At 35.4% G+C, this 15564-nt stretch overlaps 2 protein-coding genes across 2 annotated transcripts in view; both read right to left on the bottom strand.

Annotated features, from left to right (window-relative positions):
• The window catches only part of LOC148075044 (solute carrier family 12 member 9), a 79722-nt gene extending 69208 nt beyond the window's left edge, over positions 1-10514 (bottom strand). Inside the window, exons 1-6 of the mRNA XM_087796212.1 lie at positions 10268-10514; positions 5540-5674; positions 4408-4545; positions 4025-4339; positions 2438-2545; positions 2263-2374 (exon numbers count right to left, since the gene is read on the bottom strand). Of these exons, the coding sequence (XP_087652338.1) occupies positions 2263-2374; positions 2438-2545; positions 4025-4339; positions 4408-4545; positions 5540-5674; positions 10268-10469 (1010 nt within the window). The 5' untranslated portion in view covers positions 10470-10514. The remainder of the gene's footprint in view (positions 1-2262; positions 2375-2437; positions 2546-4024; positions 4340-4407; positions 4546-5539; positions 5675-10267) is intronic.
• Positions 10515-11270: 756 nt separating this feature from the next.
• LOC148075043 (histone H3.3A) lies at positions 11271-15564 on the bottom strand. The gene is made up of 4 exons (XM_087796497.1): positions 15430-15564; positions 13674-13817; positions 13444-13597; positions 11271-12433 (listed from the first exon to the last, which is right to left on the bottom strand). Exons 2-4 carry the CDS (start codon positions 13799-13801, stop codon positions 12305-12307), a joined length of 411 nt encoding a protein of 136 aa, XP_087652623.1. The 5' UTR covers positions 13802-13817; positions 15430-15564; the 3' UTR covers positions 11271-12304.

The following is a 15564-nucleotide window of genomic DNA, read 5'->3' as shown; positions in this document are numbered from 1 at the left end:
CAAATAAACACTTTTTGTGTTGCAAATAAACACTTTTTGTGTTGCAAATCAACTTGTTATCTAGATGGCAGCAGTCATTACAACTTGGAAAAATGTAATCCTGCAAGTGTGATAACTGAGGACGAGAGGATACAGTCGATACAAGCAGCTTTTAAAGCTGATCTTTGGACATATTTAGGTTTTTAAAAACAAACGAAAGCAGATACTACAAATATATCCTTGTTCACACAGTATCATAATATACTGCCGAATATCGTATTCTTCGCCCCTGTATCTTGAACAGATCGTAACGCAAGATTTATGACAACACACATCTCTACTTTCTATGAACTTCTCCATTGAGTGGCAGCTGATTTGTTGCTACAACCCTGTATTTAAAGTAATTTGATAAAAATGGCTGATTTTCATAAATGATCGACACTGCCATTTGTTGGCTGGGCGGCAAAGCGTTACAGGAGCCGTTCAGGTCACCGTTACCAAGAGGGTTTGTTGGACGGGATTCCATTTGAATAACATTTACATAACAAGTGTGAAAACTGCGCCTCGGAATAAACGAGGCACGACTGTAATCACGTGTCGTCGTCTAAAAGGTTCCCTCGACGCCTTATTTCAAGTCGGCCCATTGTTCGGGGACTGATCGCTTCACCGAGAACTGATCCTACGACAGTTTAAAGGTCACGACTTATGAAAGATGGAGGCGACGGTCGAGCAGCCGTCGTCGAAAAAGAAAAAAGTTCCACGAGAAGATCAACGTTTCGTTGATGACGTGATCAGATATAAAAAAGCGAACCTGAGTCTTTTTCTTATTCTTGTCCTTGCTTCGGCAGAACTGCTGAGTCAGCTTACGATCCTCCGCCTCCGTCGTCGTCGCACACACTTCCTCATTAGAAGTGGCCACTTAATCCATAACCATTAAGGAATATATTGATTAGAAGAGTTTGGCTATTATTGTTAGCGACGGTGAAATCCTCATAACTCAGGAAAACAGCACGGTCGCCGAGCGCCCGCCGAGAATAATAATCGGCCGCGAGACGTCGGGAGGGAAAGTAAAAGGTAATATATGTGTTCGGGAGTCAACGCGGGATATCAAGGTGAGCCGGGACCGGAGCCAAACCCAGGGGCCCGCTGCCAGAGGAACTGATTCATCCTTAAAAATGTTATTCATGGACTTTTAAGAGGACGACCAGAGTTTCAATTAAACGGTGATTGAAAAACTTTTTTACAGTGTAAATATTGATAGAAATGACTTTTAAACATTGTTACAATGATGCGTCACTGTTGTCGTGTATATTATTATATTATTATATTATTATTATTATATTATTTATTTAAGTTGTGTCATCCTTGTCGTTTTCTCAACATACTTCTGCAAAGTACTGTGTCTTAGTACGTTAGAAAATGATCTTAAGCCCCGCCCACTTAAACCACTTTTGCCGGTGATGAAATCATGTTTATCATAACCACACCCGCTGTGCTGCGATTGATCAAGCATCGAGGTTTGTCACACTTTGTCATTAATCCCGGAAAAAGGAACAATGAATCGTCCTCAGTCGTCACACTTGCAGGATTGAATTTTTTTCCTTTAACTGCGTAAGACGTAATGACTGCTGCCATCTAGAGGACGGAAGTTTAAATGCAACACAAATATAAAAATGTATAAACAATATTATTGTAAATAGTGAAGAAAAAATATTTTATTAACCACATGTTAGTAAAATATAAACAATAAAATTACTAAAATGAAATCGAAGTCAAGGGAGGTCGTTCACCAAGAGATGACACAAGGGATTTTTTTTTTTTTTTGTCGGGCCTTTGGGTCACTTTGACCCTGAGATAACACAAGGGTTAACCGTTTTAGGTCGTGCTTAGAATTCTACCCATTTGCTACAAAGGTTGTGAAGGGAAAGATTAAGCCAAAAAAAAATTCTAAAGCAATAATCAAAGACTGTTCCATGTTATAATTGATTAAAAAGTTAGTTTTCATGAAGTATTACGATGCAAATGTTCAATTATAATCCGATTTTTTCAAACTTGCATATAAATATATTCAAAATGTTGTTTCTGAAGACACAGAAAATTTAAAAGTTAACTTGGTTACAACTAAAATAACATTTAAAAGTTTTGTGCAGACATGATTTAACCTTTAAAAAAAAGTTACTTTACATGGAAGAAGGAAGAGAACTGAAGGAAAAAAAAGTCTTGGAAATAAAGGTTGAATAAATAAAAAAGATAAATATCAAGTAGTTAAGGATCTGGACTGACCGGTCACATGAGCAGGCCACCAGCACGCTGAGCAGGTTGTAGATGATGAAGGTGAAGATGACGGCGGTGATGGTGCCTCGAGGGATGGAGTAGCTCGGGCTCTTCAGGTCGCCTGGTGGAGAAGGAAAAAAAAAAGTCTTCACTCAGCCTAGAGTCTCACTCTGACGCTACATACCTGACATGTTGGAGCCGGCCATGATGCCGGTGCAGCCGTTGAACATGACGGCGAACACGGTGGCGAAGGTCATGGTGTTTCCTGTGGTGTAGTCCACAGTGTAGTTCGCTATGAGACGAAATACGAGGGAGAAGAAGTTGTTCTGTTATTCTGACCTTGAAAACACTTCAATTAATAATATTATTCAACATAGAAATTCAGTTTTTCGAGGTTCATTTCAAGCTTTTTCAGCATTTCAGAGTCACAAGATACTCCCATGTCAGAGTGTGATTTTAGTTCATAGACATGGATGGTAATATAGTATGTGAGTGCCATCAGAATATTGATTGATAGAATTTAAAATGTCATATCTGTACAATTTCTTTTCATTGAAACGCTGTTGTTTTTTAAAATTATTTTTAGTAAGAAACAGAATTTTAAAGTTGATCCTGAAAGAAACTGGCAGCCAGTGAAGAGATTTAAGGATCGAGGGAATGCGAGTTCTTCTACTAGAGCGGCTCAGAATTCTCACTAAATTAGTTTTTAATTGAATAACTCAATCCAATAATGTGTAAAATGAATGGTTGATTGTATTTGTTTTTTTTTATAATCAAATTCAATAATTTCAATAATTGCCAAATTAATTTAATATTATTGTTTATATATTAACATATATATATATATATATATATATATATATATATATATATATTATATACAAAGCGTTTGCAATTTTTATTCGGATAATTAAAAAAGAATAATAATATATATATATATATATATATAAATATATATATATATATATATATATAATTATAATATATATAATAATATATATATATATATATATATATATATATATATTGATTTCAAAAGCATTCAATACTGAACAAAAACTGACAATAAAATAAGGATAAGTAGTTTAGTGGCATCAGTAAAGAAATGAAATTAATAAAACATTTAAAATGATAATAAAAAAATCATTGTAATTGAAATCGAACTTTTAATAATTTAATCCAATAATTTATGAATTAAAAAGTTGAGTTCGTTTTTTTAATTAATAATTCAATTATTTAGACATGGAAATGTTGATTACATTTTTTAATTATGTAAAAAATATATATATATTGTTTTAATTATTTTAACTATTTAATTTAGTTAATTTAATTTTGTAATTTAATTCAATCATTCCGACATGAAATCTAAAAAAATGTAAAAATAAATATATTGTTATTAGAATATCAAAATCTATTTTTTAAAAATGCATTCTTTTTTAAATGTTTGAATTATTGAGTTTATTTATAAAAGTAAAACCTGATGCTTAAATCAGTAGCATTTCCATTGAAAAATTAAAAGTTTCCACATTTGAAATGTTACATTTAACAATTCAATTTCCTGATAACACAGATAAAAACGGAAAACGCCAACATATGGAGAAGCAGAAGGTGAACCAGAGGCCCGGAAAAAAACAAATGCGTATTTGGTATCCCTTGTGTTGTCTCTGGGTCAAGACTTACGACCTCCACCACTGCATATGTATTGATGGAAGCCGTAGGAAATCTGCAGAAAATAATGAGAAATAATGGTTGACTTTTCGACTCCTCTCACCCCAAAGATTTCCCAGCAGCGTGTCCAGCTTGAAGCCGGTGAAGTTGGCGGTGGTGGGTCCCGTGACGTTGGTGACGGGGTTGGTGCCGGTGGCACTGGGCAGCAGGATGGTGCGAGGACTGACGGCGAAGAAGCTGACGAAGATGGTGCCGAGCACGAACATGACCACCAGGAAGATGAGGAAGCTGGCTTTGGCGTAGATGTGAGCGCCGACCAGACACACCAGCAGACACAGCAGGGCGATGGCGGTGGCGTAGAGCACCGTCCACCAGTAGGTCGTCGGTAGAACCTGGTAGGGCAGTGCCAGAGTTCCTTCTGAGGGGAGGACAAGAACCACTTTAAAGTGCTACTTCAGGATGTTTACTTAAGATATATTTATTTACCTTCTGGCTTTCCAAATGTAGCCACGACCGCCTCCACCAGACCCAGCACATAGAGGGCGCTGCCGCACACGTTCGCCAGGAAGAACATGAGGCCGATGCTGCCGCCGAACTCCGGACCCAAGGCTCGACTGATCATGTCTGAGTTTCATTAAGGAGTCGTCGCTCGACAGATTTATGGCTTCGACTGACACAGAGATGGCAACAGGATTCAAAATTAAACATTAGTTGATACTAAATGTTTGTTTTTAAATGAAGTTTCACAAACAGAAACAAAAAAGACAGCGTACAAACACCACAGTACAAACACTTAAAGATTGATGAACACAAATATTAAGTTAAAGTTAAGTTATAAGTTAAATTATAATAAATATCTGTGAGTAGCTCTAGGTCAGGTACATAATAGTACATAATTCTATCGTGGGAAGATAGTAATCCCCTTGGAAGGTTATTTTGTGAAATTCTAAATTATAGGTTAGGTTAGGTTAGGTAGAACTTTATTGATCCCTCAGGAGGTCTCTTTCGGGAAATTGTTTTTTTTCCAATTAGCCACAGCAATACAGCAATTTTTCATAAAAAATAAACAGAGAAATAAAGAGAAAGAACAAGATGATACAATCTAAGTCTAAAGATAAAGATAAAGAACATAGATCAAAGAAAAATAACAAAGACAAAGGATACAAAGACTAACATAGAACAGAACGTCATGATACTTTTACTCCACTCCTGCCCCCGAACTCAGAATTGTACAATATAATTATATAAAAAAAAACAAAAAAAGTACACAAACACAGACCTAGTGCAGTTTAGTGTTGTCAAAAATATTGGAACTCTAGAAAAAAGGAACATTTTCATTGTCAAAGGTATCGATACCATCTAATTGTTGGGTTTTTTTTCACTACATCAGACTTTTTTATAATATAGTTTTATTTTAAATATTCAACTTGTGGTTCTGTTAATTATTAAATGTTGTAACATAGATTATTTTTTTGCATTTTTCTTGTTAATAATTATATATATTTTGATGTTTTTAAAATCCTTATGGTATCGAAAATGGTGCCGACGATGTTAGCGTTGTGACAAAAAACTAGTGCAGTTATAGGTGTTGAGCAACAGTTGGTGTACCAGAGGATACAATAGGCTCCGCCAGCGTCCAGGGCGCCATTGGTAGATATGGCACAGACCGAGAGCACCGTCATGCTGATGATGAAGTACGCCACGAGGAACATGGCGATACCTTGATATAAACCCGACTGGCCCACCAGGAATCCTGCGGAAGAAAAAAGAAGAAGAAAAACACTTGGTTTTTATGGAGATTAAATCATGTTTACCATAACCACACCTACGCTGCTGTGATTGGTTAAACATCGAGGTATGTCACACAGCGTCATCAATCCCGGAAGTCTCCACCTCCAAGGGACTCGTTGTATAAACAAAGCGGGCGCGATTACAGCTGGCTGGAGCTATTATTACATCAAAATGGACTCCGCTCTCGTAACCTCTTGTTCGCCCAGATCTCAGATGAGCTTTATAAATCAACAAGTTCAAAACATGGTCATGATGAGAGACTTACTGCATCTTGGAGAGAAAGACTTCAACATTTGAAACATGTGAGCGAGTCAGGAGAGTTTGTTTTTCACATTAGTATAAGATAATAAAAAGGAGATGGTTTATTTAGTGTTATTTCAACTATATTTGGGATATCAAAATCACACTTGAAATCAAGATTATATGGCAAATGTAATTAAACTTTTAGCTCTTGTATTTGTGTAAATGTTTTTCAATAAACTTGAATATAACTTCATGTCTTTGAAGGTGTTATTTATGAAAAAGTTCAACAAGTGAAATTAGGTTAAGATAATGATCAAGTATCACCATGAATCTGGAAGAATTATAAGGCTTACGTATCTATTGTAAGGAAAGGTAAGTAAGAATCTTACTGACAGTCTTATCGTCCGTTTATGACTGTGAATATAATTGTTGGAGACTGAATTTTTAAAGCATCAAAATCTGAATTTAATTAAGTTTTTTTGGGCATCTTTTTTTTTTTCAATGCATTGAGGAATTCCATGTTCAAAAAAACGTGAAAAGATTCAGTGTCAATCAATTCAATGCAAATGAAATTCAACGTAAGAATTAAAGAAATTTGAAGTGCAATGTGTTGAGTACTATCGTATATTCAACAATACTAACGCGAATAAAGTAAAATATGATGTAAAGATGCATCATATGTTAACACTGAATTTTGTTTACACCAAATTTCTTAAACTGAATATTATTTTACTTTTTTTTTTTTACATTGAATCATTTACACTGCATATTTTTTTACGGATTCAATTTAACACTTAAAGTATTCACATGTTTAACAGTAAAAAGGCAGAAATTTGATGGTTTTTCAAATTCAATGTCCAATTTTGATGCGGTTGCGTTAGAAATTCATATTCAAAGTCCGATAGCACAAGTTTACTTCCATGACTGTTGTTCAACTCTGAATTAATGGCTTTGAATAAGTGTCTTAAATACTATAAATGACAACCATCTACAAGACAAATATCTCTAAAAAGACACATAAACATCAAAAGGGATATAAAATAGATTTACAAAAGTACAGAAAATAACTAAATATCGGCACCAGATGATACAAATGGTGTGAACATACATTAGTGAATAAACATGACATTTGAGTTTGTGACGGTGACATTCCAACAACACAATCTTTCCTCCTACTCCTTGAAAACTAAATGAGCTTCTTTGACCGAACGCTTCTGCCGCCAGATGATTACAACGGCGGTAAAATGTCATTCAAGTCAATCAAACCAAATATCTGAGTGAGAAACGACCAGATGTGGCGACGAATAAAATCTCTTTCACTTCTCCTTTAACCTTGAAATACGGACACTAATAGACACTTTACTTTCACCGCTTACTACGCTTTGCTTTTCCGGATATATTTGACGAGTAAGCGGACGTCTAGTCATAAAAATCACGATTATGAAATCTTATTTAAATATCCACAGGACAGAGAAGGTTTAAGGAATTCAAGGAGATTTTTTTATTTCATTTATTAGATTATCCTCCAAAATTGTATTAAAATAAAGTAAAAACAAAACAATTCACCAAGATGTTTAAAACCTTAAACCTTAATTGTTTTTGTTCCACTCATTATGAAAAAAACATAAACAACAGTAGTAAATCTCTAATGTAGTTAAAAAATATATATAAATGTTACTAAATATTAACGTATCATTTGTTCACATTTTTTAACGACTTTTGAAACTTTTGAATCCACAGGACAGAGAAGGTTTAAGGAATTCAAGAATAATTTGTTTTTTATTTATAAGTTGATCCTCCAAAATTGTTTTAAAATAAAGTAAAAACAAAACAATTCACCAAGATGTTAATTTTACCATAAAACCTTAATTTTTTTTGTTCCACTCATTTTCAAAAAAACATAAACAACAATAGTAAATCTCTAATGTAGTAAAAAATATATAAACAAATAAATAAATGTTACTAAATATTAACGTATCATTTGTTCACATTTTTACAACTTTTGTAGGTTTAATGAATTCAAGAATAATTTGTTTTTTAACGAGGAATTCATTTTTATTTATTAGATGATGTTCCACTCATTTTGAAAAAACATAACGTTCCAGAGCTTAAGACATAAACAACAATAGTAAATCGCTAATGTAGTTAAAAAATATATACATATAAATAAATGTTACTAAATATTAACGTATCATTTGTTGACATTTTTAACGACTTTTGAAACTTTTTAATCCACAGGACAGGAGAAGGTTTAGTGAATTCAAGAAGAATTCGTTTTTTAATGAGAAATTAATTTTTATTTATAAGATGATCCTCCAAAATTGTATTAAAATAAAGTAAAAACAAAACAATTCACCAAGATTTTTATTTTACAATAAAACTATTTTTTTGTTACACTCATTTTGAAAAAACATAAACAACAATACTAAATCTCTAATGTAAGTAAGTAAGTAAGTAAGTAAGTAATTTTTATTTGTATAGCGCTTTTCCGGACCAGGGTCACAAAGCGCTTAAACAATCAAAACAATATTCAATAAAGTATATATTTTAAAGATCAAGATAAAACTGATAACACAACAGGAGTTCCAGAAAATCAAGGAAAAGCCTGTAGTTAAAATATATATACAAATAAATAATAAATGTTACTAAATATTAACGTATCGTTTGTTCCCATTTTTTAACGACTTTTGAAACGTTTTAATCCACAGGACAGAGAAGGTTTAGTGAATTCAAGAAGAATTCGTTTTTTAATGAGAAATTCATCTTTATTTATTAGATGATCCTCAAAAATTGTATTCTTAGATGTATTAAAGATGTAAACGTAATAATTATGCTGTAAAAGTCAAACTAAATCAACAAATTATTTTGTTAAATTTTAGATTCAAAGTCTTCAAACCCTTACATTCAATCCTCTTTCTTAGTCGCTCAACATTCATCCATTCATCCTCTTCGGCGACGGTCGCCCCCGAGTGTCTGACTGTCAATCTGCTCATGTGAGTCTGCATGTGTGAGAAAGTATTGTGTGTGTGAGGCAGTAGCAGCTGACGCCTCACGGGACTTGGGTGGGTCGAGGGGGGGGCGACCAGTGTCGGAGGAAAGACTCAGAAATGTTGAAGGTTTGACGTGAGCACAGACAGTAACATATGTGGTGAATGCATGGGAACTTGAGACACTTGACTGTGACCTTTTTTTAGGCTTTGAAATTTAAAGATTGACACAGTTTGAGTCGGCGGAACATCTCGTTTTCTTCACATCAAGTCTCGATTTCATGGAGAAAAACACTGCAGAACGTAACCTTTAGCCAGCCTAGAAAATAACACACTGAAGAGTTCAGACACTCAGAAGATGCTCGTGGTCTTTAGGTTCCTTAGACAAGATAATGTTCCTTAAACAATATAATGTTAATGGCCTAATATGTTAGTTTTTTGGACATGATGTTAAAAATCATGGTTTCAAAATGTCCCAAAATCACCAGTTCCCGTACCAAGTTATAGTTAACCCTGGAAAGCAGAAATAGGAATAATATATAATTATATTTTAAGGGTAACTTTGAATTGACTACATTAATAAAGTTATAAGGTTATAGTAACCTAAAATACTTGTGAATGAATAAAATATATATTATTTGATATAAAAGTATTTTTATAGGTAGAAATGTGACGTTCAATCTATAAGAAAAAAACAATAATTCATCCAAGATATGGAGAACCATGTGAGGCACCACTGCTATATATATATAAGTTTTGAGAGTACATATATATTTAGAAATGTGATTAAAAGCCAGGAAAATAAATATATAAAAAGAAAAATCGAATTGTCTGGTAAAATCAACATGGTTGCTACAGTTTAATTCTAGTTAATATCAACACTATAAATGCTATTTGAGATTCAATTGAACACAAAAATGATTAAAATAAAGTAAAAACAAAACAATTCACCAATATATTTATATTACCATAATACCTTGATTTTTTTTTGTTCCACTCACTTTGAAAAAACGTAACATTCCAGAGCTTAAGGCATGAACAACTGTAGTAAATCTATAATGTATTAAAAAATATATATGTACAAATAAATAAATATTATTAATTTATTCACATTTTTTACGACTTTTGAAACTTTTTAATGGCAATTAACGCCTTGTTTTTATTCTTAGATTCATTCTTTTTTCAAGGGATCAAGTTTTTGTTTCTCTCCAGCATCAGTAAAAAAAAAAGAAAAAGGGTAGAACACTGGGTCAGACGCAACCTTTACGGAAGTGTTTTTTTGGGGTGTTTTTGTTGTTTGAAAAAAATCTCAGCGATGGACTCACCTATCCTCAGGAAGACCACCACGCTGAACATGGACAGCAGGGTCGGGATGACGACGCCGAAGAAGGTGGACAGTTTCATGGGCTGTTCGGGGCTCGACCTGCGCCGGGGACCCGGACCCGGGGGACCCCGCGAGGTCCGGCCGCTCGAGTCATGGACGCCCGTGGACAGACGGTAGTGGAGCAGAGGAGTTCTCTCCGACATGATGCCACAACTTCTTCTTTTCTACCTGTTTGGGTTCGTTTCCAACACCGAGTCATTTATATCCACAGAAGTCTTGATTTAAAAGTGGAGATTTTAGCCAAAAAGCGACACATCATTGGTAGTTAATGTAATGTTTTTTTATCCTCGAACTGATCCGTTCAAAAGTTGGTCTCGAGTGTCAAAAAAAGATGGACTAAAAGTCAAGAGCAACTTTAACAAACTGGTTAATTCATCTTAATCTGCTGTTCAAATATCATGTGATGACAGACATGCAAAACAAATCTGCTGTAAAACCATTTCCGGTTGAGCCTCCGCCGGAATAAAAGAAAAAGTGCAGTTAATAGCAACACGTGTCGCGTCTTATTCATAGATATACACACGTAACTATTAGTTTTGTGAAGAAATATCAGATGACGGCTGTATGGGGTGAGCTCAAGTTCGTTTTCATCGCCTTCTATTTTTGCCAATAATCGTTTTATTTTGTAACTTCCGGTACAGACCGGTTTAACTCTTTCAAGCTTGGCAAGTTGCAACTTTTTCTTTCCAGCGTTTTCAGCGACTCTTTGCACCGAGTTGCTGCTGATCATGTGACCCAATTGTTTTCCACCAATCCTAGCAGTGTGCGGTTCATTCACCCCAATTCTTTACCATTAAAACTCACTCCTTTTGTGAATAAGTCATTTGTTAAATTCATTAAAAATGATATGAAATAATTAAAAATGTTTTATTAACCGTAATAATACAGTAGATGTGCAAACATGTGATTTAATTTGATTAAAAAAAGAGGAAAGACAACAGAGCGTCTTTGTAACATCCATTTATTACCAGTTTGTATGACAAGTTTTGAAATTACAAATAGTTCATTTAATGTTAAAACAAAAATGTAATCGAGCAACAACAAAAAAATAAAGAGTTAAAGGTGGAATCAACCTGAGAAACGGTACACAGATGATGGAAAACAGTGGCGAGTGGAGATTTAGTCAAGAAAATGAGATGTATTTTCATATTTTATTCTCTTTTTTTTAACTTTTGGTTCTTGCTTCGGGAGAGCCAAACAATCGTATCAAAGTCAGTTGAGTCCTCTTTAAAAAAGCAATTTTTTTTTACTTTGGCGCCAAAACATTCACTACAGAAAATGTAGTTATGACATTCTTCTTCTTCTTTTTTTGCATCTCCACGTCAATTAGAAATACACTGCAGCAAGAAAACAGTCACGTATGAAAACACACACACGGGTGATGGAAAACGGATGGTCCAAAAAAAAGAGATGCTTGATTTGTTTGTGATCAGAGAAAACGCTCGTGGAGACACACAAGGACAAAAAAAACCTCGCGAAACAAACGCAGAACGCCGTGTCGGTCGAGGCCGGTCGAAGGTAGAAAGCGGGAGAAGAGGATCATCTAGCACCCTATCTGTCGGGAAGACAGACAAACACCTCCCTCTTCTCCCTTTTTTTTTTTGTCCTGTCCTATGTTGCATTGTTCAAGTCTGGTGCTCTTCTTTTGATTCGTGGCCAACCAGTGTGTCTCAACCAGGCCAGGAAGAATCTGGGGTTTCAGAAAAGAGACAGTGCAAGATAGTGTGTGCTTCAGAAGAAAATCCCTTCACCAACACGTTGGTGCATGCACCGAGACATCGTACCCTAGAGGTCTGCTTGCTAAGAAAAAACACCACTATACACTTTATCGGTAATATAATCAGTTTCGCCTCTACATACTACTAACACATCGGGGAGAGTACTGGGACGGAGAGACAGATATTTAAAAGGGAGGTTGAGAAGGAAGGGGGCGGGAAGAAAAGAATGTATTAATTAAAAATCAAAATAAAAACACATTTTAAGCACGTTCCCCGCGAATGCGGCGCGCCAGCTGGATGTCTTTGGGCATGATGGTGACGCGCTTGGCGTGGATGGCGCACAGGTTGGTGTCCTCGAACAGACCCACCAGGTAGGCCTCGCTGGCTTCCTGCAGGGACGACACAAGGCATCAGACACTTTTTTTTTTCCTGTCCATCCACGACAAGTACATTATCATGATACAATCTGATATATTGCGATACTGTAGGAACAAGAATATATTGTGTTTTTTTTTCAGAGAATTAATTTGCAGCAAAATAAACACACTACACTGTTACATACTTGACGTCAGCTTACTGAGTTTAAACATTTGTTCTTCACAAGCGAAGCAAATAAAGGAAATATTTGCATAATAGTGTTGATTAACAAACAAATAAAGTGCTGTCGAATATCAATGTGGTATTTATTTTTAAATTACGCAATGTTTAAGTGTATCAATATTTTCTTTACACCCGTTATATTCACTAACACAGTCAGGTGTTAATCAAAAATGTATTGCGTGCTTGTTTAAGTTACAATATTTGACTTCCATCTTCTGTATTCTATATAAATTATATATAAACATTTCTATAATAGCTCAAATAGCCTGTTACAAAATAGCGTCTAGCCAAGAAATTATTTAGTTGTTTGATATCTTACATGCATTGTTAATGGCTATGTTCGGTTCTATGTTAGTCTTTGTATCCTTTGTCTTTTTAATTTTTCTTTGATCTATGTTCTTTATCTTTAGACTTAGATTGTATCATCTTGTTCTTTCTCTTTATTTCTCTTTGTTATTATTTTAATTTGATTTATATTTTATGAAACATTGCTGTATTTGCTGTGGCTATTGGAAAAAAACAATTTAGTTAATAAAGTTCTACCTTACCTTACCTTACCTTCAGGACCTAAATAATAACCTTGAACTGTTTATTTGTCAGTTCTATGACCAGGCTAGTATATACAAGATAGTTGTCGTTGATCTTGCTTAATCACTTGAGTGTCCAGCCCTTGTTTTTAATACAGATTATATATTTTTATGGACTTTTATTTGGCCAACTTGGTTATGTTCAGACGCTCTATCCACTTAAACCCTTTACAGTAACTACTTTAAAATGTGAAAATGTTGTCTTCACGTACCTGCAGCGCTCCAATGGCGGCGCTCTGAAAACGCAGGTCGGTCTTGAAGTCCTGGGCGATTTCTCTCACCAGGCGCTGGAAGGGCAGCTTGCGGATCAGCAGCTCAGTGGATTTCTGGTAACGACGGATCTCACGCAGAGCCACGGTACCGGGCCTTTTGGAAATGGAACATTAAATGTAACTTTCTCTGAGCAAAAACATTAGATGTTCAGGTTTCTTCTTGTATTCACCTGTAACGATGGGGCTTCTTGACGCCTCCAGTGGAAGGGGCGCTCTTACGAGCCGCCTTCGTGGCCAGCTGCTTACGAGGAGCTTTACCTCCGGTAGACTTACGGGCGGTCTGCTTGGTACGGGCCATTGCTGCTACAAATCACCTAAAATTGGACACACAAGACTTATTACACAGGCCATGGTTTATGTTGTAACAAAAAAAAATTACGTTATAATAATTAAAAATTAACATGCGAATATTCAGTGTTTGGTCATCTTGGGGTTGCAATTAAACGTCTGGCAGCTAGATGGCATCAGTCATTAAATCCTCTGCTGCTAAAGAATGAAATCCCATTTATTCTATCATTTATTATATTAATTTAACCAAAAGAGAGTGGAGCAATCACAAGAAGTCACTAAAATTCAGTGACCCCTAAAATCGATCTGAAAACTATACGAGTGTATCGAAATATATTGTATCTAATGGTATCCTGAGCTGAACAAATAGTACCGTGACCTGAATATATCGTGAAATGATTGCAACACTACAGCCCTAATTTTGAGACACCAGGACCACTCACAGAAATAAATAAACTGAAAGCTGATCCATATATTGACTTGTTGATTAGATCATCTCTCATGTATAAAATAATGCACTTTTAATTGTAATTATACTTCGTTGTCACTTAATTTAGAATATTACTTACTATTTTCTCAGCAAGATATGCAGATATATCTTAAATGCTTTTATCATTTGAAGGTACAGTGCTGTTAATACAAATAAATCTTCCATAGTACGCAATCTTAATAGTAATACACTGTAATTGTGCTGTATGTTTCCATTACTGTATATTCAAACAAATGATGCCATGTTTGTTCAAGCTGAGCTACTCTTTTTCTTTTTTGAGCCATATTTTCTCTTTTAACTTTAATGTTTAACATCATTATAACATAATTAAACCTCTTCTTTTAAATACATAAAATATTGAACCCTATTGGAAATTCAACTGGAAATGAGTGTATTTTAACAGGTTTTAAAACTCTATAACTTTCTTAATATTGATCCCAGTAAAAAATACACTTATATCACTGGGAAGTATTTACAAGATCTATCTGCTGATGCGTCCAAAACAATTAATCTTTGAAATTGTAAACAGACAGGCCATTAAAAGTAAAAGTTTTTAAAAAAAGAACGTCCTTCTTAAATAACTGAACGAAATACCTGATCGAAAGATAAACAATGAGATAAACAGTGGGAACAGACGCCAATAGTGTTAAGTTACTGAAAAAAAATACGAGACGTGAACCAATCACAACGCGCTAATCACGCGGAGTGGGCGGGGCTCGAAGTCCCGCCCACCGCCGTTCACTGCCATTCTGTCATGATGGCGGCGTTTTGATGCGCAGACGGAATGAAGAGCAAGAGCGGAAGCGTCGCATGTAAACAACTTCGAATATCAAACAAACGAAGGAGCGATTTCACGAATAAACACCGGGATGAGACAGAAAACACCCGAGAGAACTCCAAAATAGCCGTAGATGGGCTTCACGGTGGCTCTCCATCGCTCCACACCGAGGTGAAGCGACACATCTTCCCCGAGCAGCAGCTCCTCAGCGGGAGCGAAAAGGCTGCATATCCCCGCCGCGTCTGGGCTTCACGAATATCAAAATAAAAGGAAGATATCGCTCTCAGTTCACGCCATTATGTTCCCGTTAGTAACTTTATATTCTCAAAAGTTGTCCGAGACCCGGAAAGGGTCGTTTCGTGCGGCTTACCTGGGAGAAAAGTAAGTAGAAGTGGTGAGAAGTGTTTCGCTTGACTGTTATTTCCTTCACGACTATCCACAATGGAAGGCAGCGTCCAGCGGGAAAATGGCCGACGCGTCAATCATGTGTCCCACAATGCAACAG

This window comes from Callionymus lyra, chromosome 7 (assembly GCF_982586985.1).
Source record: "Callionymus lyra chromosome 7, fCalLyr1.hap1.1, whole genome shotgun sequence".
Lineage (NCBI taxonomy): Eukaryota > Metazoa > Chordata > Actinopteri > Syngnathiformes > Callionymidae > Callionymus > Callionymus lyra.
Note: the sequence above shows the minus strand (reverse complement) of the source record. Positions and strands in the feature narration are given on the sequence as shown.